Source organism: Xiphias gladius, chromosome 13 (genome assembly GCF_016859285.1).
Source record: "Xiphias gladius isolate SHS-SW01 ecotype Sanya breed wild chromosome 13, ASM1685928v1, whole genome shotgun sequence".
Classification (NCBI taxonomy): Eukaryota; Metazoa; Chordata; class Actinopteri; order Istiophoriformes; family Xiphiidae; genus Xiphias; species Xiphias gladius.
In genome coordinates this window covers 11,099,048-11,125,453 of record NC_053412.1, presented here as the reverse complement: position 1 = coordinate 11,125,453, position 26,406 = coordinate 11,099,048, and the positions used below count along the sequence as shown (strand labels likewise).

Sequence of the window (26,406 nt, the reverse complement as noted above, 5' to 3'; positions counted from 1 at the left end):
TATTGTTTATGATTGAAACAACTTGTATGTGTATGCGAGTAGGAATGGTAAACACAACCTCACACTCAATTTACCATCTCTAAAGGCAATAAATGTGGAAGAAATACTTATTCAAGCCGTGGCTTTCCACACAAATCAACCTCAAGGTGAGCAACAAAGAGAAGAGCCTTGATCTCAGTCTGAACTTGTGCAGAAATGATGGCTAACTGTCAGACTATGAGCCTTCTCATACTAAAGTTGTGTAGAACTAATCTGAAAATTTGTCACTTTCCCTGCAGCGAGAAAGTTCATTCTTGGAGAAAGTAGCTCGACAAAAATCATCTGAATTCAACGTCCAGTTACTAGCGCTTTTCGAACTATCAACTCCATGTCAGATGTTTTTTGGCTAATAAGTGTAAACGCAGCCTTCGGGAGCAACATTTTTCACACAAATTAATTCTACCCTAGGTTTCCACATAAACTTCTGGTTACAACACATCCATCAATACTTCTCGTTTGCTTCAAATGGAAGACAGGCGCGCGTCCTCTGAGCAAGTTGGGTGCTAAAGTGACAGCAACTGGGATAGTGGCGCTCCTAACACACAAAATCTCAATCCAGCTGCTTCATTTTTACATATTGTTCTCACTCAATGAACAGAAAACAAACTTCTCTTTAATTCCATTTGCATTTATTCTAAAGGGAAAATATATAATTCAATAAATATTGTGGCAACAACATTGGCAAAGACATTTTGAAGGTGACATCAACATTCAAGAAAACATGATAATGTACACAGGGAAGAGACAACAGAGTAGAAAATGAAGATAAGAGCTGGGCTACTGGTCTGACGAATGTGACAAAACTCGCATTTTAACAAGCCGACGGGGAAGTTTGAAAGTTACATTAAAAGTGCATCAATACTTTTGATATTTCAACAGCTTAATTCGCATTTTCTCAAAGTTTCATTTTCAAAACCCATTTGTTGTTTACATTTTTGTCATATTTCAAATGAGGCCCATAGGCCCGAGGGTCATGAAACCCAAAAACTGAAAAGAACACGCAGGAAAAAGAAAATCATCCACTTTGAGTTGAGGCCCGGTCACACCAGAAAATGGCACGGTGGAATAAATCTCTGTCATGAAATATGTGGCTCAAGAAGGTGAGCGCTAGTCAGTAAACTACTGTAGCTGGCGAGCTACACTACCAAACAGGTCTACACTAGTCAGATACAATAGCTCCCTGAGCTTCTGTCTATTTTTCGGTTTCTGCCGTTTTGTTCTCAGGACTGTACATCATTTCATTCAATAAAGAGTTATTGAAGGGGGGAAAAGCCCTCCGAGCTAACAGGTTTGCTAGTGCTAGCTAAGTGTTAGTTAGCAATTTTGGTTGCTAACAGGAAAATAAGTTCAGAGTTTATTCAAAAGACATTTGTACCAGTGAATCCTGTCTCGTAGCTGTCTAAAACCCATTCCTCTTTGGCGGAGCAGTTTATACTCCATCAGTGGTTAAATAAACGTGAAAGGTGCAACACAGCTCTCAAGCTACAATAGCTTCCTCCGTTTTAGACTCTCTGGCTCTCTATTCCCTCAAAAAAAGGTAGCACTGTCCAGACCCTTTACTATTGATCACTGGCACTAGTTCACCAAATTTTAGCTACTTGCAGCAATTCCGTGGGAACGAACTGATTTTGCTGCAAAATTCTGCTGTTTTCAATGCTGGCGTGACTGGGCCTGTATGAATATACCACCCAACAAGCGAGTTAGAACACTTGAGAAAAAATGCAAAGTAGAGAGCCCTGATGTTTTCAGAGCCTAATAAACAAGCTTTAACTGTTGCTTTCATTCCCACTCCCTCCCTAAAGTGCAGTGGGAAAGTGAGTCACAGCTCAAACTGGCTGTCAGCCTGTTAGGACGTCCTCATGGTCAATGAAGGCCATTAAGGTTTTTAAAATGTGTTATTCAAGTTATTTATGTTTGCCAATTTCAAAACAGTGGCGGTGAAAATGAAGGGCCGAATTGCATTCGTTTATCACATGAACTGAAGGAATTGTCGGCTAAACACTAGAGGCTGAATAAAGTTTTGAGCCTTTTTTGCATATGGCCCCCTCAGTTTCATGCAGAGAACTTCATAAAGATGTCAGTGAGGAGTACAGTTAGGATAATCTGTCTTCAGAGAGTCATTATACGTCTATAGCTGTTGAGGCGAAATAAACGGGCACAGAGTGGCTGTCTGACTAGTATAAGCGTGCAGTTTTAAACTCGGACAGCTTGGTTAAGATTAATCGTTCAGCTTGTAGGATCTGCTGTTTATGGTTGAAACTCATCAGGATGAAGCTAAAAATAAAATGGACGCAGTTACACACCAATGACTTCACATTATACTGACGACATATCAAAGACAGGGGAGACACAGCATCAGGTTTCCTATGCGCAGGACTAAGAAATTCCTCTTCTAATCTCCTCTGCGCACAGACTAACAGTTACAGGAGCAGGGGTGAGAGTGAATCAGTTTCAAACCACAGTGACAAGTTGTTGTATAGGCCCTCCGAGCAAAAAGTCTTTGATCCGGCACAAACAGCAGCAGTTCCTTTTTTCTCCCAGGCAGCAAACCTCCATCGCCGACTTTGGCTCTCATTAGCAAGATCACGTTCTTAAACCCTTCCTTTACAAATCAGTGTCTCCTAGTGACATCACTCCTCCTGCTCATTTCCTGTTGCCGTGGAAAGCCTCGACCGCGTCCGCTTCATCCTCCCAGAGGAAGCAGGTCACTTCCCCGAACAGGTAGTCCGCTGACAGATAGCTTCCTTGTCTGATAGGGCGGGGGGCCACATGGATTGGGATGCTACTACGCATTGAGTTCTCATTGGTGCAGAGTTTTCCAGTAAAATGTACATGAATTGAAGCTTATTAAACCCCTTTCCAGACAGGTAAGGGGCCTTTCGCATGCAGGAAAGAGCGCGGCCCCATAGATTCCTGCTTGCACTGTACTCTGTCTTCATTCTTCTCAGTCTACTGCCCCTGCGTCTGATCAGTCACATGATCGAGCAACTTTTGGCTTTGTCCTTCCGGAGGTCCGAGGCCACAGCCGCCAGGTCAGGCCTACCGGGCATGTGTGAAATCCTCTTGTTGGCGCGGGCCGCCTTACTGCGCTTGACATTTTTGTTGTTTTTGTTGATGCAAGCCAGTGTGGCCACGTGGAAAATGTCTCTGACGCTGTTCTCTGACTGCTGAGCCGAGCACTCGATGTAGGGTGCCGAGATCTGCTTTGCCATGCTGGAACCCTGAAGAGGGAAGAGGTCACATATAGTCACCACCGGAAGAAAAAGCTTGGCGGTCAGCTTAGCTAGGGGCTAACGCATTTACCGCTTTTAGGGATCAATTATACATATCTTAAAGTACAGTACAGTGAGCAGTTATTCATCAGAGATTACAGTCACAAAATTGCATTCAAATACCTGGCATTTAAAAACTTTTCATTTACAACACTTTTAATTTGCATACCTGGTCGTAAGAGACTGGTGTCTGTCTGTGATTGGAAAGTTCCACCAGTGTGCTCAAGTGAGTGCGCAAATCTGATTTACATCCAACCAACAGCATCTTAGTGTTGGGACAAAACTCCTGGATTTCCCCTTTCCACTGTGGAGAAAGACAAAGCTCTCAATCATGCATCATTCAGAGAGAATACAATGTTTTCTCTTAATTCAATCAACAGCATTGAGAAAAAAGGGAAATTGTCTGTCACTGTTGCATGAAGAAGGTATAAAAAGGGAAGAACATCAATATTTAGTCACAATTAACCCATGAATCACAAGACAAAGCCTTGAGTTTGAAAATCGTGATTTAGTTGTGACACAGTTGTTAAAATATGCAAGAATGACCTAGCGCAAGATCCCATGAGTAACATCCCCCATAACTCGCCCTTTAAGTACTAAGGTTAAAGCTGCCACTTCCTGGAGCCCCTTCACACTTTGAACCCTGGAATGGAAGTACAAATAATCCCCATGTTTCCTCCCTGACAACAATAAATGCTCTGTGATCAATGGTATTTCTCCAGGGGCTTTAATCTGAGGCTAATGTGCCTCAGGGCTGGCTGGCTGGCTGGCCAGGGGATCAAGTTCATCGACGTCCAAAGAGGAAGTTCTTTTGTGCAAGTGTGTCCATCACTTTCTGTCTGCACAAACACTATTTTACTAAAAGCCTACACCAATGTTGATTTTAATGTAGAAATAATCATTGTCTGAAACATGACCTCTGACGGACAACTTTGCAGTTTCTATGTAAAACACTAGCATTGTTGTTTGTGAGCAGCAGAAGTTACCAGAACATCAGGTTCTTAAATACTACTAATGATAGATTCAACTAGAGTGTACAAAACAGACGGTACAAGACGTTTACATTTAGACCTACAATATAGCTGACAGACAGGGCCATAGCTTCCAGTATTTCTAGACTCATTATGTTTAAATTTGGCTACTTTAGGCCCAATAAGTAAGACTGGGGCCATTGGGGGACCTCAAACCATGACTTCAATAGTCCTTAAAGTCTAGCTTCAGTCCTGCTGCCAGAGGAAGTTAGGGGCTGATCACAAAGGAGAAGTCACTATAGAGACTATGGTATTGGCCAAAATAGCTTGGTGCATCTGGGGATGGAATCACAATGGGTCCTGGACCTTGGATCTGAATTAGTCTCACTCCACATTAAATTAAGTGTTTTTTTCCCAAATAGGGCTAAATAACCTTTGTTTTTAAGTGATTTTCCACATTGGTATGCTTCATTTTGGCAGATCTGAGCAGAGTGATCGTGCTCAGGTGCGGACCAAAACTGCACTGAGACAAACTAATTCTGTGGTTATTTCATTTGTGGTGGGAACATGATCCAACCTCAATTTGACCCAACTACAAGCTTTGCTCTACAAGTCTGAGCTAAATCAACAGCTGTCAGGGGGTAGTCAGGGAATGAATCAAGGTCTGACCTGGACTACCAAGGAAGTACGTTGCCGTAATTGGAGCCAGTCTGATTGGAACTGGGGTGGGTCCTTGAGGCAATCTGAGCAGACGTATGAAGACCTCTGATTAGAGCAAATGTGATTGGCTTTGTGCCAGAAACTACTCCTGTTGTAACTTTAATGGAGAGCTAAAATAAACATCATGAAAACAGGAAGTTCCTTGCCAAATAAGAGCACATGCCAGGTGTGTTTTACCGCAGAAAACAATGCTTTTACATTTTTAGAAATCTTTTTCAGAGTTTCATTAAAGCCTTCAACCAGTCAGATGACTGATGTTCCCTGTTTTTGCTTCATTTTCAATACACACTGACATGTGTTGGTCAGCCCCGGCCACAGTCATCAGATATTAACCACCAGGAGCTCCATGAGAGTAGCTGGTGGGTTCAGTGACACCTCAGTACAAGTTTAAGGCAATGGAGAGCCTTACTTCCTTCTACTAGCCGCTCAGGGGATTTAACCCAGTAACCTTCTAGTTGCACTACAGCTTTACAACTTCACATCACAAAATCTGATCAAGGCTCCAACAAAAATCTCAACTTTAAACTTTTGATGCTGTTAAATTTAACATAGCCCTTTGTCAGCACATCAAACAAAATCAAGGTTAAGACTCCAACTTAGTATATCGAAGGCTTGATGATCTTCTCTTGAATGTATGAGGGAGTGAAGAGCTACAAACCTTTTTCAGTACGCTGTCAAGTGTTTCCGGGCGGCTGATGTCGAAACAGATAAGGACAGCATCAGAGTCTGGGTAGGAGAGAGGCCTCACGTTATCGTAGTAGGGAGATCCTACAACAGAGGAAGAAAAACAATAACATTCAGACCAATTTGGCTGGTCTTTAAAGCTGTTACATTAGGACATGGACACACACAAATCTTCACACAGCCAAGTTTATGCAACAGAACCCATTTTCAATCATCCTTGTAAATTAATGACCAGTGTGCAGAAAGCACTTTAAGTGCTCTACTCATGACCATGCAAGGAGCTTCCTAAATGCATCCGAAGAACAGGTGGCCAAGTGAAGGAAATTAAATTTTCCAAATTCAATTTGCCATTTCGGGATCATCTAAACAGGAATTCCAGCTCCAGGAAAACCTTTATCAGCATATAAAACTTAACAATATGAGTCACAAGTCTGATTGGCAAAAGTTGTCCAATTTAAGACCTGTTTGGTAGTAGTTTTTTTTTTTTTTTAAACTGGGAAGCCTTACAATTGTGCACATCAATCCGTCTGACCACAACAGAAATGTTTTTACGTAACCCCTCTCACCACATATTGGAAAGCAAACCTGCTGCAGTGTTTTTTGTTTTTTTTTAAAAAGGGAAATTTGGGGGCAATTAGCTTTCTACTTGAAATTTATATGTTTGACTTGGGATCAGGGACGTTTGGACCCTGAATCGTCCGAAATCCAGGGTTCTGGCTTCACTCAAAAGGAAATTCCAGTATTCAAGTGAGGGGCAGCAACAAAATCTATAAACTTCAAAAGTATTTCTTGAATACATGATTATAGCCAAATCATTGCTTTTCACTCTAAAGAATTTCTGATAGTTATTTTCTTATGACATGATTGCAACTCAGCCATAATCCATAGCAACCAGGCAAGAAAAACAAATAATGCAACATCAGTAGAAAAAAATATGCTGACTATGACAAGATCAATTGTTGAAGAAATCCTCTCCGAAGAAACAGAACTTCAGAGCGAGGAAATGAGTCCCTCCTCTAAATTGAGTCCATGTGTGAGGGAGACGCCCATCTCTCCACCAGACTGAAACATCTCCGCAGAGGAAGGGCGAGGAGGGGAGGGGAGGGGAAGGGAATGGAAGGGAGGGGAGGGGAAGGGAAGGTGGCGTCATGTAAAGGTGAGTCAAGATCACATGACACACAAGCGCTGACCACACACGACCGGCTGCCAAGAATCTGGAGAATTTTGTTTTTGGTAACTGAAGGTTCCATGGGAGGTCCTTTCTAAACACGCCTGTCGAGAAAAGCCAGGAATGCACTGTCACACACACACACACACACACACACACACACACACACACACACACACACACACACACACACACTTGGAGATCTAATGCTCCTAATCTAAACAGTCTGGGTGGGAGACAACATTGTTTAATGGAAGCCACGTTTCCTTCAAGGCCTGTATATCGCACAACGAAGCATGACACCAGCTGATGTTTGTACAATGAATGTACCAATACTTACAATCTGTCTATAACCATATATTCCATGTGTTGAGCCAGGGTTGTCTGGGAGGTCACTGCATCATTCAAGGGTGAGAAACAATGCTGTGAAAACTGTATACCTGTTGTCCACTACATAATAACATTAAGATGATATGAGAATTTATATTACACATAAATTAACACCTCTGTAAAACAGTTTTAACAAAAACTTATCATTATAACCTTCATGAAGGTAGGATTTATTACAGGACTGTTGTATTAGGCTGCATTGGTTGTAGCTAGGTGTACCTAATAAACTGGCAACTGAGTGTATTTTATACATATAACTAGTTTCGTTAAAAAAAAACAACTTGAAAATTCACCTCTAAATAGAAAACCAGACCATTTTACTGTGACTTTTAAATCTGACGATACCTAAACTGATCCTATTCACAGCTCTCTATAGTTGGCTGCTTAGCTAGAAGTTAGGTTAGCTAACATTACAATTTCACAGACTGAAGGGACATGCTGCTGCTCAGCTCCGAATCTCCGGAGATCTCGATCTCGTGATGAAGATATTGGTGTGGTGTGTTTACATTACATGTGAAAGATTCGAACTATTATTTACTTCTAGCTCAGATTAGCTGTGGTTCACTCAAATGATATCTAGCTCAAGTCCTCAGGGCTGGAAACCTTCAATTGACCGACAGACTCATCACTCTCTGGCTTCTTTTTGGACAGCAAAAAAGATGCAATCCTTGCTAGCGCTTTAAATACCACCACAGCACATAAGGGTGCTACTGTGTAACTAACCGTATTTAGCTAAGTGCGCAGACACCAACTCGCATGAACATTTACAAGCTAACGGGCAACAGTTTAATTTTTTAGTTTGGCTAACTCACAAAATAAATGTAGAGAGAATTCGTAAAAAAACTAAAAATGAGAAGCTCGCTAACACTATTTATACTCCCTTTGATTTTAACGGGGAAGGACATTGTAGTGACAGGACATTCTACGTTTTGGGGGGGTTACTGTCCAAATAGTGTGCTCTGCATTGTACAGTATCACTTTTCCAAATGGGCCATCCAGATTGCAGCTAATTTGCGTGTCTTAATGCCTATTAGCATTTCAGAAACCAAACGTCAGTTTCGTATAGACACAGAATAAATTATTTTGCCTTAAGTCTTGATCTAAACAATGTGTTTCAGATGGGAACACACAGGCTTGCCACTTCCCAGCAATTTTTGGTTTTAGGAAACCGTCTTTTAGGTGACACCACCTAAACAAAAAGGCTCCAAGCTGAGCAACTATCCTCGCCACAGCACAGGAAGAACCCAGCCAGGAGGAATGTGGGATCCCCCACAAGAATTTATTTAGCTATTTTTCATGGTCATCTTGTAAATTGCTGCCTGGAACCAATCACTGGGAAAATAAGACCATGCAACAGAAAGGGTAAGCTGTAGAGTCAGTTGACATTTTTACACTGAGTTGATTGTTTTTAAGCAACCCAATGAGAGGAAACACTTATATCTGAGTTGGCGGGTGCAGTGTGTGAGGTCTTGTTGATGAAACAGTATGTCTCCAAGTGTCTGTACATATTCCTGTGAATTCACCTGGAAATTAAAGTATTTACAGTTGCAAATCCTCTAAGTACATCTTTGCAAACCATTTCAAGCTGCACAGCATAAACAGGAAAATTATGCAGGGGACATGTTGAAGGAGTATGTACAGCAGTGAATGGTTTCAGGTTAGGATTTTAAATAGACATATTCTACCTTGTCTGCTTTTTTATAGCAGTTTCAAAACTGCATTAGGCCTGAGTCCGATACTAAACTTGTGCTTTGAGGTCATCTTCCTGCCAGCTGCAAAGATAAGAGGAAATCCCAGAGCTCACACACACACACACACACACACACACACACACACACACACACACACACACACACACACAAAGACCTGGTGACTGTCATCTAATTAGCTCCTGTCATTGTTCTCCCACAGGATCTCTAAATCTGGAAGGAAGACACACACCCTGTCCTCCCTCTCTGTCCTTTAAACACACTGATACACTCCCTCCAGCCCCTCTCGCCTTCTGTTAAACATATTCTCCCTTGTGTCGTGCTCACAGCAAATGATTACTATTGTGCACAATGACATGAGAGGATACAGTAAAATGTGAAACAATACCAAACTTCCACTGAGGTCCTGATGATGAACCAAATCATTTTCCATGACCAAGTAGAAGCTCTTCATAGATGTAAAAATGTTCTTCCTTCCTGGTTTGTTAATGAGCTTTTTCGGGCTGGTTTCAACAACAGCTGGGATAAAACGCACCACTTAATGTAATAAATACACATGAAAAATGTTGGAAAATACATTCTGCTCTATCCATGCAATGTGACTCATTATTCAAATTCCCAGATGTTCCATCACTTCCACAAAAAATAATATAAAATCTGTATTTCCCTGATGTTGCCTGTGTGGAATACAGTTCTAAAGTATTCCATGATATTCAAGACATCCCAATTTCTTTCTTCTGTAGGAATCTTTCACGCAATAATGGCTTACTGACATAATATTTTACATCTTACACCAACACATGCAGTCCAGAGGTAAGACAGCTGCAAATGACAAGTCTGGAAGTTTGGCAACAGGTCTGCTGGCCTGCTGATTTATTGCATAGTTAACATAGCTGAGCAGAATTTGTGTGTGTGTGTGTGTTTCAGTGCGTGTGGAGAGGTGTTAAGCCTCTAGTGACACCTGTGGAAACAACAAACAGCAACAGACATGTCCAGCGATCCTACACCATCAGGTTTAAATATATAACCTCTCACCGGTATGATCACCAGAGACAGTAGGCTACAGTACGACATGTTCTGATACAATATGTAATGACGCGTTACAATACACGATAGCGTATGGTATGGTTATGATAGTACATTTATCTAGTTACCTATACATAAATAGTTTTGAATACCTTTACTTGAATATAAACAACTAATTTCAAGACAAGAGCAACGATACAAGAACTTTGGTTGAAAACGATTCTCCAAAATTACTAAAGTCGTGATTAAAACGAGGGGAGCCTCTGAACAAGGTATGTCAACGATGCCAACTTACACTTGGTAGTTTTCAGTACCCATTGCTGTGGACACATTTTGGTCAAAACTCAGAGAGTACTGAGATTCCAGCAAGAGAAAGTCAGGTAGGAGAGTCACATGTCTCTAAATGGTGGACTGGCTAGATACCGGTCACAGATTTTAAAGTCAGGTGTAACATCACACAGAAAGTCCTTCCATGACTTTAGCAGACAGGAAGCCTATTAATCTCTCCCACGATTCCACTGTCCTTGAGTTTATACACCACCACACCACCAGTCTGCAAATTCCACTGTGATTCAATTTGCCCTTGGAAACGAGGTAGGGCTTTAGTGAACCACGCCACTTCTCTTTCACTCCAATAAGGATCTGGGCCCGCTGTGTACAATAGGGGTCTTTGTTGAGGAGGAAGTAGAAACCTTTAGTCTGAGGAATGCCAGACATGCGGCTCCAATTCGCTGAGCCCAGAAATGTGATCCAATGCAACAATGCCCGCCGACAGAGGAATGAAGGGGGTACGGGGTGTGTGTGTGTGTGTGTGTGTCTCAGTGCGTGTGGAGAGGTGTTAAGCCTCTAGTGACACCTGTGGAAACAACAAACAGCAACAGACATGTCCAGCGATCCTACACCATCAGGTTTAAATATATAACCTCTCACCGGTATGATCACCAGAGACAGTAGGCTACAGTACGACATGTTCTGATACAATATGTAATGACGCGTTACAATACACGATAGCGTATGGTATGGTTATGATAGTACATTTATCTAGTTACCTATACATAAATAGTTTTGAATACCTTTACTTGAATATAAACAACTAATTTCAAGACAAGAGCAACGATACAAGAACTTTGGTTGAAAACGATTCACCAAAATTACTAAAGTCGTGATTAAAACGAGGGGAGCCTCTGAACAAGGTATGTCAACGATGCCAACTTACACTTGGTAGTTTTCAGTACCCATTGCTGTGGACACATTTTGGTCAAAACTCAGAGAGTACTGAGATTCCAGCAAGAGAAAGTCAGGTAGGAGAGTCACATGTCTCTAAATGGTGGACTGGCTAGATACCGGTCACAGATTTTAAAGTCAGGTGTAACATCACACAGAAAGTCCTTCCATGACTTTAGCAGACAGGAAGCCTATTAATCTCTCCCACGATTCCACTGTCCTTGAGTTTATACACCACCACACCACCAGTCTGCAAATTCCACTGTGATTCAATTTGCCCTTGGAAACGAGGTAGGGCTTTAGTGAACCACGCCACTTCTCTTTCACTCCAATAAGGATCTGGGCCCGCTGTGTACAATAGGGGTCTTTGTTGAGGAGGAAGTAGAAACCTTTAGTCTGAGGAATGCCAGACATGCGGCTCCAATTCGCTGAGCCCAGAAATGTGATCCAATGCAACAATGCCCGCCGACAGAGGAATGAAGGGGGTACGGGGTGTGTGTGTGTGTATGTGCGTGCCCACGTTTTTCGTGTGAGCAGCAGAGGAGCTTACAGAGTGCATGAAAAAGTCTCATAACTAAGCTGTCCAGCATTACAGGGGAAGCAGCACATGCAATATGCTCTAGAGACTACAGAGGGAAATGATAATCTGGGCTGCTCTAGCCAAACTGTCATTATGTATCTTCCTTTAAAACTCCTTTATCTGATGTTCTTCCTGTTTTCAAAGTAGGTCGTCTTTTAATTTGCAGAGGTGGCAGCTGTTCAATAAACAAAAAACACATTTTCCCACGAGTTTCCCTGGCATAAATGATATCAAATGAGATCCATGGGGTCTAACACATGTCTCTTAGGGGGTCCTTGTAGTGTAAACGCCTGAGCTTCTGTGTTTGCTGTGTTTTTCTGACAAGATTTTATTAAAATTTTTTTTTTTGCCCTAGCTTTGGGAAATTTCCTAAAAGCACTGAAACAAACATCCTAGACTGATTTCTGAAGCAAGGAAAACACTAAGCCGCTTCCTGCAGTCCACTCTAGCATAAGTACAGTATGAACATTTCAACAGAGTGAAGGTGCAAAATCTGTTTAAACCAATCTTCTATGATCCTGGGGTTAGTGCTGAAACGATTAGTTGATTGACAGAAAATTATCAAACAGCAATTTTAAAGCTGCTCTAATCATTATTTTAATATAAAAAATTGAGTCATATGACTATGTGTAATGTGAAAGGGGTCAGAGGAAAAGCTCTGACACATCCACCAAATGGCACCAAAACAGCAGACAAAGTTAGCAGCTAGTCAGTGAACATAGCCGAGCATTTAGCAGCTAAAGAGCCAGATGTTTTACTCAGGGGTTAGTGGCGACCAAAACAAAGCTAATACTATGTCAGTGTTTTGTTCATGGCTTGTTGTACTAATCCCAAGTGGCAACAAAAAAAAAAATCAATTAATGCTGGTTTAAGAATCAATAAATTATAAAAACGATACACAACTTTTTTTCCCATTTTATAGCATTGTAAATGCAATGTCTTTGGGGTTGGACTGTTGGACAAGCAATGTAAAGACACTAAGTTGGGCTTTGGGAAATTGTAATTGGTGTGTTTTTGGTTTTTTTTTGTGCTATTTCCTGACATTTTAGAAACTAAACTGTAAATAATGAAAATAGTCTTCAGTTGCAGCCCTGCCTGAGGTACCTTTGTCTGGCTCTGAGACGCATTTTTTCTCATGTCTACTGTGGAAAATGAGAAGAGGCCTCAGGCATGCAGGTGCTGAGCCACAGGGTCTGCTCTGTTTACCTTTCCTGTCTTCCTATCCTCCTGTTTGACTCTCAAACAAAAACACCTCTGCAGCTCATTCAGACATGCAGGCAGGCCGGCAGACAACATAAACCGCTTCCTCTGCCGGGGAAAAAAAGTGCGAAGCATCAAAGGCTGTGGCCTCGGCCCCAGCAGACCCCACCCCGAGGCTGGGAAGCAAAGCCAGCGCAGACAAACGGGGTGGGGGACAAATGGAAAGCAATACAACTGGCAGGCATTTACCTTAATGACCTGAATTACTCTCATCACCCTCCCTTTTAAACACACACACCAGGCTGCTCATTAGGCCACTCATCACAGCAGAACAAAGACCACCACAGTGTGTGTAGGTGTGTGTTTGTTAGGGAGGGGGATGGCAGTCCAGCGTTTGTCTTCATCTCTGAGCCCTTGGTCTTTGTCCGAATGGCCCCCATGCTGGGGTCACACACACACACACACACACACACACACACACACACACACACACACACACACACACCTCTCCAGCACACCTCAGAAGATAAGGCCAAAGGGTGTCTCTACAAAGGGACCCGTCAAGCCGAAAGCTGTATCAATCAGTCTTCGGCTGTGTGTGAGTGCTGGATGGGGGTTAGGATTGAAGGTAGGCGGGGGACTTGGTTCTATCTCAGACCCACTGATCCAATAGGAAACCGCCCTCCCTCACGGTTTCATGAAGCAGGGAGAAAAATTGCCCCAGGCGGCCGGCCAACACAGTGCAATAAAACATAATTCTCACTCTGGCTGACTCTCATTTCTTCCACTTTCCACTTCCACAGAACACACATTTTGTAGGGCTGAAGGAATTCGAAATCTGAGCTCCTCGTTTTGCTTGTTTGTGGTGGTTACTGAGCCTGGAAATGAGTATTATCTGCTGATGCTTTTATTTTCATTTCCTCTCAAGGACAAAAAGCTACAAAGAAGAAATCAAACTTTAAGATGCTGCTTCTCCTTCTCATAGAGAAGTACAGCTGTGGTTGAATTTGTGTAAAATCAGATTTTGTAAATTGACTGTGTAGTTTTGTTTCTTTTGAAGGAGAAAAAAGGTTTCATGCGGATCTTTACATTCGAGAAACTCACTCCAACATCGCTCAGGAATTCCAGGCCACAGACCCGCAACAGCTGGCTGTCAGCTTGTCCCCGCCCAACACAACCCCAAGACGCGCGCACACACACACACACACACACACGCGCACGCACACACACACACACACAAACACAACATACGTCTCACTCAGGCCTGACTGCTGTGCTATTCACCGCTCAGGCATTGATGGATGGGAGAGTGGGTTTGTTTACACACACACACACACACACACACACACACGGGACCCAGCAGCTGGTCTGGACCCAAAGTCCAACCAACAAGCGATAAAAGCTGGAGAGCTAGAACACGTGTTGCACAACAGAAATTTCCCAAAAATTGCAATAGGAAAAGTATGTTCTCCAGATGTATGAATCTGCTCCCCACTCAGCCTATCATTATCTTTCCATTCCCGTTTTCTGCTTTGGCTTGGATGGGCTGGGAAGCAGTCACGATGGAGTCCCTTCCTCTGATGCATTTCTTTGTTAACACAGAAAAATAATGCTAAACATCACCATGTAGGTAAGAGGTGAGCTCTACCTAATCTGAGGGGAAATGCGTCTGGCTTGTAGGAGCAGCAACTCCAGACTACGAGAAAGGATTAACCCGGCTTTATTGATTAAAATGGGTCACAGATTACTTTCGTTATTCAGAAACGTAAACCCTGGGCCTCTTCATGTTTCATGATGGCAAACAGGGGTGAAGTGTACCTCTCTAAAAGTTAATAATCTAGTCGTAGGTCAACCCTATCAGCGGTTTGCATGTCCAGAGGGGGCCAGGGAGGGGATTTTGTTCCAAGTGACCTGCATGTTTGGGACACGTCTGGGCATTTCGCCGGAGAGACGCAGCCCCGAGGCGGACAGGGAGGTGACGGACGGCGTGATTACCTGAGGTGTCCCACAGACTGAGCTCGATCCTCTGCGTGTCGATTTCGAAGCTGGCCGTGTAGTTTTCGAACACCGTGGGGACGTAGCTCTGCGGGGAGACACGAGGAGAGTGCATGTGAGAAAGCGAGCCTTGTGGGAAATGAAGTGCTCAAATCTGAGTTTGAGACGGAAAAAGGGCCGAAAACGGAGCTTACACGCGGAGGAATACCACTACAACTACAATCATCATTACCTTAACAACAACTGGCACCGATACTTAACTACTAGCCACAATGCTACAGCACTATTAGACCAGCGTTTATGCTAACCTTGACATTTACAACACATTTAGTAGCAAACATGCGTGAATCACATAGACAAGCCATCGTCATTACAGAAGCACCGACCCATCTGAGACAAAACAGCAGGAGATGTTTGGTTATGATATGACCCGTCTCGTTAAATTTAGGTCAGTTGGCGACACGGGCGCCAGTCCGAAGGGCGTGCGGGGTCTCACCTCGGGGAAACAGTCCTTGGCGAACACGTGAAGCAGCGCGGTCTTCCCGCACTGGCTGTCCCCCACCACCACTATCTTACACTTCACGCTCTGACTGGGATCCATGCCGGATTTCAGAGATGATTTCTGACACGAGCGTCTCTCCTTCATTGAATTGAGTCGGGAATGGTGTGGGGAAAATAGGAGTCCAATCCTGGGGTGAGGGGTGGGGGTGGGGGGGAAACTGAGCGAGTGGTTGGGTCGTCGAGACGTGAGGCGACAGATGCGGTCGCGGTGCCCTCCTGCCTTGCGTGCGTGCCTTGCTTGCGTGCCCGCGCTCCCCCGGTCTCTCGGCCTGCTCTGAGCCGGCAAATGCCATTCGCCTGTATTTATAACGTCGGAGGGAGCCAATGGCAGCGGCTCTCCTCCCGTCTGGATGAGGCTCGTCCCTCCCGCGAGCCTCCACACGGCAGCCTTGCCGGGCCTGGCCTCAGCCATGGCGCCCCCCTTTGGGCTCACCGCAACTTTTATATCAAACAAACAAAATTAAAAAAAAGGATAATAATAATAATAAAAACAACGTTATACCGTACAGAAGAAAGTACATTCACAATGTCACTGTACTTTATTTTTTCCGAAGGGATTGTGAAGCAGTGAAGCTTTAAACACAGCATTAAAACAGAATTGGCACATACGCCTTAGCTTGTACAGGAGAGTTGTGCGTTGTATTTACTGCCTTCAATGCACTTAGGTTTGTCATTTGTGAAATGTTCAGCTTGTTTCAAATATGTATAGACATGTGAAAAATTCACTTCTGGGGCAAGAGGCCTCCTGGTTTAGGCCAAACTGCGCCAGGAGACAACTTCCACAGCTATACTTTTCTAGTCCGATTTTTTTTTGTGCGTAGAAATTAATAAAAAAAAGACACAAATGCCACAATCTTTGAAAGACCTAAGACATGATATGTTGTGTTTCCATGAAAGGACAGAAAATCGACTCATAATACTACTAGCTTGTTTGCTTAAACTTAGCTGCTAACTACAATTAGCATGCATTTTTTATTTTGTTTCACTTTAATTCAGTTTAATAAGATAAACCTGATTAAAGTACCATAAATCTCATAATGAACCTACCCTTTTACAAAATATTTAACTTTACTTAGTGTGAGGCTGAACTCAACAAATGCTCTTAATTAAATACTATTGGTTATGTAAATTATTAAATCTGTAAATACCTGAAACCAAAATTACTCCAGACCTCGGATCAAAAACCTTATTTTTTCGATTTGCTATAACGAATACATTTAGATTTATATTCTCTACTAAGACATTAGCCCCCCAACTGTGTTTTTTTTTAATGTATGATCATACTGTACATACTTAAATGACACTCAAGCACCTCATATTTTTTCAAATACACAACTTGAGAACCCGAGCATAATTGGCGGTGGGAGAAGTGTTATTTTACTTAAGTAATAGATGCCATATATCAATTTTAAAATTATAAAGTAGCGTAAAAGGGAAACCCTTAAGCTTAAACTGAGTACTGCTTTCCACCACTGTACATAATGGATACTGTGAAATGATATTAGACTATGATTCAGTCATTGTTTGGAAATAAATAAAGCGACCATCATAAATGTTCAGTGAGTAATTATTGATCCCAACTCCTCTGTTTACCATCTTTGAGAGGACTACAACTAATATGGAGGAAAATTATTAAAAGTGTTAATTTAATAAAAATCTAAGTATTATTCAATTTAATTACTCACTTTTATTTACAGAAGAATAATGATTACTAAAGTAGCATTTTACCTGTTTGATTCAGCTGTAATGCTGCTGATGAACCGATGCAACATTAAAAAGGTTTTTTTTCTGCTGGGCCAGGGCACAATAGAGGTCCTGTTGAGGCTCTAATAGCTCACATGGAGTCAAATTTGATCCCACGGTGACACAGCAACACACCTTATTATCATCATTCTTGATATTTTATACACATTTCACTCTGACAGAGCTCTTTAGGAGAAAGACCACTCTGCTTATTAGCCAAACACTGTGAGCAGGTACTGACTGAGTCACACACACACAGGTTTTTCTTTAAGAACTATCCAATTCGGAGCTCATGAAAAAAACAATAAACCCAGCGAACCCGGTACCAGATGCTGTTTATTTCCAGTGAGCAGCATTAGTAGTTTCCAGGGAGGATTCCCTTATTATCTTTGAGTAATACATGTACTTGTTGTGGCACACCCAGCCAGAGAAAGCACATTAGCTTTCATCCAGGTCCTTATGAGAAGACAGAGAAAAAAAGAGTAAAATGGAAACTAAATTTCCCTACGGGGTCGATAATGCACCACATTCACCTTTTTCTATCTGTTTCAGAGTGTGAACAGGAACCCTTCCGCTCTAAAGGCTTCATCTTTCAGCCTTCAGGCTACTTCCCCAGCACAGCGTCACCGCTTATTTTACAAAAATGGGAAAACAACAGCATTCTGCACCAGCTCTCTCCCCTGCGACAGAGTGATTGGACTCTCGGTGTAGCTGGCAGCGTTTTTAGAGTGAGACAGCTCCACCCTGCAGGCTGTGTGGTGGGAGTCCCGTCTGTTGTGTGGGAGCTCTGCCTCCAGGATGCAACACTGCCAGGAGAGAAGGGACTGGGGGATTTTACACACTATAGCTCTGCAATTTGAATGCTGTCTCTGTACCATACGCCTTTGACCCCATTCAAATTCTGGCAAAAACAGATGATTGTGCAGCTTGTACCTGCATGTCATTTTGTGCTTTTTGTTTTTTGTATTTATATGATTTTGTGTTTTAAATATGCTGTACTGCTACTCTGAAATCCTTTCTCTAGTCTTTATGTCCATGTAAACCCAGGTTGCTGAGATTCAGAGGGGAAATGGTAGAGGAGACAGTGCACAAAACCACATCAACTGAGGTGTCTACACTTCATGCCTGTGTCCTCCAGTTTTATTCAGGCTGACTGCCTGTGTGTGTGTGTGCATGCTGCTCTCTGCTATACCCTGCAGCGCTGCCAATCTCACTTGGGTGCAGCCAGACATTTGGGCCAAACTGAGACTGTGCAGACTGACATCATCCCGACACATCTTAAAAGGAAAATTCCACCCACTTACATATGTGATACTATCAGTCTTTAATGTTTTATTCATTCAGGAGATTTTTTTTTTCCTCCCTTTGTGATTTCCTACATTTCCCGTAACGCGATGCAGCAAACGACAGAGAAGGAGCATAAACCTGCCCAAGCACTTGTAGGGTAGCGGAAAGAGGAATATTCTGGTAAAGAAAATGCCAAACTCAATATTTCTTGTGTTTGTATTGCATTCTGGTCTACTGAGTCTTACTGTATATCGACATACAAAACTGGTTCCGTGGCTCTTCTATAACAGATTCCTACCTTTATTTATAGTATGACTGATGTTTTAGATAGCAGAAAAAAAGGACAAAACGAACCAAGATGGACACACAGTTGACATAAAACTGGTTCTTTCTGTTAATGGCATTGCCAGACAAGTACAGTTGCCCAAATACTGTTCATGATTCCCAGAATAGAAATGAGCGTACCGCCCGTTTCTGGTCACATGGTGCCGTCAACACCCTGTAGATCTTGTAAATTTCCACGAGGACATGCTAACACCGAATCCTCACAACATAACCTTTACGCTGTTATTGTATTGATATTTTTATTTTCATTCGGCATCTTGGGAGGCTTTTAACTGGAGGACACCAAAGTGGAGCCACGGAATAATCCTATATTGGAAATAATGTGGGTCAGCAGAACACTGAGTTTAGCATGAGCCGTGTTTCAGGGATGATTTTGTGGTATCTTTGACTGAAACATCAATGAGCTTGAATACTGCATGTTTCCCTTTGAGAATCTCTTCACCGCGTATGAAGCAACCTACCATCTTCACTGCCTCTCAGAGACAATAAATGAATGCAGAAATGCCCTTGGAAAGTGGGGGATTTCTGTTAGTTCTTTGAATGTATGGAACAACTGTAAAGATGAGTTCATAACAACATAATTGTGATATACAGTGCATTTTAATCAATACACTAATTAATAAAACTTACAGTGTATATTCTGTATGAGATGAATACTAGATGACACATTGGTCCATTTTCAACATTTCAATGCTGCTGTTAAGAGCGTTGGTATAATAAATGTTGGAAAAAACAACATTAAATTGCCAGTAGATATTTTTACAGGTATAAATAATATGAATTATTCATACTGAAAACACCTCAGAGCAGCGATACTGTAGTTTCCAATGATAAACTCACATTGGCGCGTTTTGAAGAGCGAACACTTAATCGCTATCTGTGATATCCAGCGGAGTTCAGGTCTGGGTCACACACCAGTTCACATAATTCTTCCTGTGTGTGTGAGCGTATTGGCACAACAGATGAGAGGAATTTGCCATAATGCTGTAATGATTTCCAGAAATGTTTGGCAATCGCATGGAGCAATTTGAAAATGATGATAAAAATTTTAGTTTCTCATACATCAAACAGGTCAGAAGATGATTAAGAATGAGTAACGAATAATAGAGTTTGACCCGGGCCTGAGGTGGTTTGGTCTTAGCCAGCAGGCCAGCAGTGCTGGAGGTGTATGACAAGTCCAGGTCACTGGGTCTCTCTCTCTTTGCCCTGACAGAATACTGCCCAAGAGTTATCTCTGTCGATGTGCATTCAGTCAGCAGAGCACTGACATTTACTGCTTGGGCAAATACAGCACACATTCACTTGTTTCAGTTTTAGAGGGATTTCCTCGACGGTGAGTCATCCGAAATTAAGGGCAGATTCAAAACAGTTCAGGGAAAAATAGCGATGGACGTCTCTTTTGTTTTTTTTATTCAAAAACAAGTGAAAGCACCATGGGATGAATTGTAGTATATTTTCACTGCTGTCACGGCCTTGCTATCTATTAAAATCAACTTTCAGAGCGGTTTTATATAAAACTAATGCGGATACATCAACTTAATCTTTAATTAATCCTTTAGCCGCACTCTCCACTGTTTTATGGCAATGGCTTTTGTGCTAAAAGCTTAAGTAGAATCTTCAAAGTGCCTCTGTAACATGAAATACATTTTGTTTTGAACAGGAGATGTCAGAGAGTTGTTTGACCTCTCGCGGTTTTTCTGCCTAGCAGCCTCTGCTCACAGCTCGCAGCCTTGATCTTTGGCTGACAGCAGCGGGGTGCCGCAGTCTGAGAGTACTCCAGTTTCAGAACAAGGAGAGACGTTATTTCACACGAGCTGGGCTAGTGAGTGAGCCTTAATGACATACGTGAGCGTGTGTGTGTGTGTGTGTTTTCATGCGTGTGTGAATACCTGTGTGTACGTATTCACGCGCAGATTAATGTTCCTGAATGTAAGCTGCTAGGGAAAGGAAATGCTTAAAGCTAAAATGATTATTTTTTGTGGCATCACTTATAATTTTACTACAGTGACATACCTGACAGTTCACTAAGCCCCGCCCCCTTAGTTACTGTTGCTATGCTACCCAAGCCTTCCATTTTGGCACAGCACATATGCTGTTTACAATAATAACAGTGGCAGATTAATCACTCAAAATTCTTGGTCATTTTTGAAACCCATGGCAGGCTTGCAGGTTTGTCATTTCTAGCCGATGACCGACGATGAAATGACAACTGTTGCTGGCAGATTTTATCACCTTTTATCACCAGACTGACGTTGGACTTGTGCTGTATTTTGCAACAGTGTGTTTCCCTTTTAACATCACAAGAGAAAAGACTTGGGCAATGAAGAGGATCTGGACTAACTGCTCTGTTTGGCAAACGTAACACTTGGGTAACGTCTTGGTCTAACCTCCTAGGTTTGGTAATACGTCGAACTACCGACTGGACTGAAACACAGGGGCTCTGACAAAGAGGTGGGTCGACTGCGATAGCTGGTCACCGGGGAACCAGCCACATATTGGCAGAGTGCTGGGAGTATCCTCCATGTAAAAGGGATAACACAAACCAAAACAAATCAAAACACCACGCTACTAAAATGTGCCACCGCAAACCAAACCACCGGTAAAAGTGAGTGGACCGATCACACCTGTGAATGGAGGCCGCAGTACTAGAAACAAAGATGGAACCTGACTTTATCTAACATCAAACTAAAGTTATATACTATAAACAGTGCTACAATAAATAATCATCAACAATACTATAATAAATGGCAGCCAGTGCTTTACCTGTAAACAAACACAAACACTGTTACAAAACAGGTGCAAGGTAAACATGAATCTGCAGTATTTCAGATTAATACATCACACACCATGCACCAGGTTCCCATCCGGCAATAAAAGTTATGGCAGACCCACTTAACGTTTTTAAAAGTAGGGACTCCGAGGTACTACCCTAACACTGTAGTAGTAAAATAAATATAAAATCACTGTGAATGATAAAATGAAATGTGGAAGCAGCAAACAAGGTAATGTAGTATGTAGATTGTGGAGGCAGCCTCCAGTCCGACACACCTGCTCCCCATCAGCTTTTAAATGAGTTTGTTGCTCTCCCATTGGCCACCAGCCCTGCGTGGGTCCTATAGTGGCCCCCTGCTAGACTGGACAACGAGTTTGGAAGTATCGCTCGGCCAGGTTACCACTGGAGGGAGTAAGCAAGTTAGCCGGACGTGCTAACGTTTGCAGCTTACTTCAGATAAACACCCATTTAATGCATTCCTTACACTTTTTCTCTTGTGTTTCGCTTTTAGAAAAATGATAAAAAGGAAGGCATCGCCTTGTGCCTTTTGCTATACATAACTGAAGAAGTGCTTTTTTCAGTGATGAGGGTATGTTAGCAATCAGTTGTTAACTACTAAATCTTCAATTCGCGGAACTTTCCAGAATTTCATTATTATAACCCTCCTGTTTTCTCATCACTGTTGTTTCTGTGACATCTCAGTGGAGACAAGGCTTTATTTAGAGTTATATCACTGTTGTGTAATAACTCATACTGACATCCCTGTAACTGTGAACGTCATTTTGTCTGTCGGATAAATCAGATATAATATGAATGGAATGTGAATTGGAACATAGTGAACATCACTGAACACAACTGGGAACATTCCCAGAATTCTTTTTAGCATTAAACTCTCTGGAGAAATTGTTTTTCCAGAAGGGCCCTGAGTTCATCCTTCTCTCCTCTCAGTTCTAGCAGACAAGCAGAGAAATTAACATGAACATTTTGTTTTACATGTTGATGATTTGTTAATGACTTTCCTTTAATCTCCATTGCCAGTAATTATGAGCAATTTGTCCAAGTTCAGACTGTCCAAACATTTCATGGGCGTACACAGTTTTACCAAATACTGTATGATTCAGCTGGTATCTATCACTCAACATTACATCAGCTAGAATGTTGCCATGGAGCACCAGAGCCAAAATGTCTCCTCATTTAACAGGTATATTGCCGACAGGACAGTCTCACACTACTCGTAAAATTTACAGAATAACAAAAGAAGTCATTCTTACACTCTGGGGTTTCTAGTGCTTGAAACAATGGTAACTGACTGGAACCCCCTAATGAATCCTAGTAAGCTACGGCTCCCTTTCCTCCCCCTTTGGCTTACTAACACATGACATTTCCTTTTAATAAACCATTAGCTTAATATCCTCCGCTGAATGTACTGTAGGGCAGCCAGGGCATGGCACACACACTGTGATGGGAACACACATGGACATGCACACACAGAGGAAAAAGGCAATGAGACGTTAGACAGGGTACAGTAAGTCTGTCAAGTATCAGTCATTAGGTCCGTTCAGGCATGGATACACACACTGATGTAATGAGGCACTGTGAATGTGTTCAGTCTGTGTGTGTGTGTGTTTAATAGATTGAAGGATGAATCATTCCTGGGATGACCTGATTCTTCAGGGAGGTTTGAGCGTACGTTTGTATGTGTGTGTGTGTGTGTCTGTGTGTGTGTGTGTGTCTGTGTGTGTCTGTTTGTGTATGTGTGTATGTGTGCTCCTGTGTGTGTGTGTTTGGAGGTTAATGGCGCATGAAATTATGTCTTCATTAGCATCTCCTCAAGATAAACCACATGATGGGACAATAATCATATCTGTCAGTTACATGACAGGAACAAAGGATATTTGTGAGTCTAATCATTGAATGACAACAGTGACAACAGATCATTAAAAACTGTTGTACCTTTTTTTAATCATACCTTACCTGGTCTGATCGTGTTTAAATGATGCTAACGTTGCAGCCACATACTGCGTGGCTCCTATGGTTATCTTAACTTTTCATAACTGTGTGCTGACCTTGATGCTTTTGTGGTTTGTCCCAGCTGTTTTGTTGCTGCCTATTCTTTAGCGGGATTGTGGACGCATTTAGTTGAGGAAGGCGATAGCATTAGCTCAGAGAGACAATATGAGAGAGTCCAGCTTCCCATTATAGTCTAGTGGATGAAGCTGTAATATCTTTCTTTGTAGTTTTTGCTATTAAATTTACTTTTGATTTATTTCTAGTCTTGTTTGATGGAAAAAAGGTCGCTGACGAAATGAATGCTGCCCAGTTCACCCAAAGTCTAACTGTCTCCTGCAGTCATCTAGTCTGGGATCCAAACCAGCCCCTGCTGTAATTCCTCGTGATTGGAAACTTGCCGCTGCTGTGCACGGATGTGGTTTTTTTTATTGTACAAGCGTGTACGGACCCACCGCAGCCACCCCGAAGAGTCAAATCACATCAAACAGCGATACAGATCTAAGGTGGTGTGTGTTTGTGGGTGTGATGTGTGCACTGGAGCTCAAGTTGACGGCCGAGAAAAACGGCCTCAAGTGTCATCCAGCTCTTTATCATGGTAATGACAAATGAGAAGCTCCATATGTGTTGCAATGAGTTTAATGTCAGGGCTGAAATTTGCCCTCAGATCTCATATAAAAGGCAAAAGAAAGATAATACAACTGCTGCTGTCATCAATGCCAGTCTAATCAAAAGCTATCAAATATGAATTATCGTTGATTAATGTCGACATGATACGAAGGTTTTGATTACGGGGATTTTTAAAATCCCCGTAATCTGCCAAACCAGCTCACTCATTAACATGCATCTTGTTTGTTAATACAAACACTGAAGTGAAAAAAATGACAAGTTGTAGTTTTACCGGGGTTAAATGTGCTGGACTATTGGTCAGACACAGCGCTTGCAGTCTTTAAGCTAAGCTACGCTAATTGTTTGCTTCATATTTAACAGACAGATGTGAGAGTGGTATTGATCTTCTCATGGACAGAAACATAGACAGAAATTACTGGTTCAAAATTAAAAACGGTATGGAAACTTCTTTTTTCCATTGTGTTTTGCAGTATTAATTCTTTTCTAAATCTCAAAAAGTGAAGGAGACCTGACCTCTGGTTGGCTAACCAGAATGGCCTTGTGTTTGACACATTTTTTGATTTGAGGTGTTAATACAAGTTTGTGGTGACAACTTAAGCAAAAATTTTGATAGAAATCAGCCCTCTAACACTTTAAATAAGGCCCCTGCATCCACATCAAAAGACCCTTCTCAGATATTTCATGTTCTGGCTGAATATAGCTAACCAGGATATCGCTCTATATGTGCTAACTCTCTACCAGACCTATATGAAAGTGGCAGATATGGCTGCTGAGCCTGTCGCTTGGTAACTGTTTACGATCCGACAAACCACTGCTGTGGACAGACTTTAAATTTAGGAATGTTTCATTGCACACATCGCCGTTTTAGCCGTTTCAGTTTCAGGGTCCTGGTGTTGTTGGTGCTGGCTCACTGCCACGGTGTCATGGTTTACTGGGGCACCTTAATAAAACAGAGCCGGTGTTAATATATTAGTAACACCTGTGTTCGACTGTTTGTTTATACCAGCTAATAAAATCATACATAACGGAGACATAAAGCCACTAAGAAAACTTAAGTGTGTGAGTAATGACATACTCTGTTGGCTATAATTACTGTTAAGATCTGACCTGGGATCCTGGGGGTCCACCTGTCTATCCTGCTGCCTCTGCTCTGCTGCTGCTACCTGAGTGTTGATAAAAAAAAATTAAAATAAAAACAAAAAAGTAACATGACATTCCGAAACAAGTCAGCGTCACGTTGTCTGTCTGACCCGGAGTCTAAAATCCAAAGTTTTTCAATTTTACAGTGACATGAAATAGAAGTCGAAGAAAAGCAGCAAATCTTCAGGTTTGAGAGCGAACTGCAAATATTTGGCTTCTTTGGGGGGTTAATGACTTAAAATATTTCTCAATTATCAAAATTGTTGGCTATCTTTGACCAGAGTCACACCAACCAATTCGAATGCGTAATATGTTGAAAGAAATGACTTGATGGAAATTATTCCACCAATTGTTCGAGCAGTCTTGTTTACTGAGAAAATGCTACTAGAATGCAGAAAGTGGATCAAGGCCGTCATTTCGGATTCCTCACTGTGGTCTGCCACACAGTCAGATGAGAGCAACACAGAGCTTCCTAATAGCTCACACTCCACTTCTCTTTGTCAGTAGCCTGGTGAAGTTCATGAGAAAGTTTGGGAGCCACTCCACGACTCAGCCTGACCCCCCCTCCTGCGACTGGCAAACCTCTTCACTGCGGCCTGGCAATCAGCAGCAGACATAGCGAAGACGCAATGCGGCGAGCCAAACCATAACGCTGCTCAAGCTAATGGAGGCAACTGATGGACCGAGTTAAGGGGGGGGGGGTGTAGAGGGAGTTGGTGGGATCCTGTCAGTGTCTGTGAGTGCGCATTCATCTGGAGGAATATGGGAATCTGGCATATGAGAATACGTATGAAAGAATATGATGTGAGGATATGTCGATACTTTATGTCTGTAAGTGCACAAACAAGCCAAAAATCTCAACCATGTTTCATAAGGGTCAGGACATCCCAGGCAGGAATGAAAGCCCAGGATGGAAAACAGAGTCACACTGACCCCGTCACG

At 42.2% G+C, this 26,406-nt stretch overlaps 1 protein-coding gene across 1 annotated transcript; it reads right to left on the bottom strand.

Moving 5' to 3' along the window:
* Window positions 1-664: 664 nt before the first annotated feature.
* rnd3a (Rho family GTPase 3a) lies at window positions 665-15,803 on the bottom strand. The gene is made up of 5 exons (XM_040141985.1): window positions 15,475-15,803; window positions 14,979-15,066; window positions 5,661-5,770; window positions 3,481-3,615; window positions 665-3,260 (listed from the first exon to the last, which is right to left on the bottom strand). Exons 1-5 carry the CDS (start codon window positions 15,622-15,624, stop codon window positions 3,012-3,014), a joined length of 732 nt encoding a protein of 243 aa, XP_039997919.1. The 5' UTR covers window positions 15,625-15,803; the 3' UTR covers window positions 665-3,011.
* Window positions 15,804-26,406: the final 10,603 nt, after the last annotated feature.

Excerpts from the sequence above, each read along its gene's own strand:
- rnd3a (XM_040141985.1), bottom strand. The coding sequence starts at position 15,624 with ATGAAGGAGAGACGCTCGTGTCAGAAATCATCTCTGAAATCCGGCATG. Across the intron at positions 5,771-14,978 it reads CAGTCTGTGGGACACCTCAG|GATCTCCCTACTACGATAAC; the intron begins GTAATCACGCCG and ends CCTCTGTTGTAG. Across the intron at positions 3,261-3,480 it reads CACCAGTCTCTTACGACCAG|GGTTCCAGCATGGCAAAGCA; the intron begins GTATGCAAATTA and ends TTCCCTCTTCAG.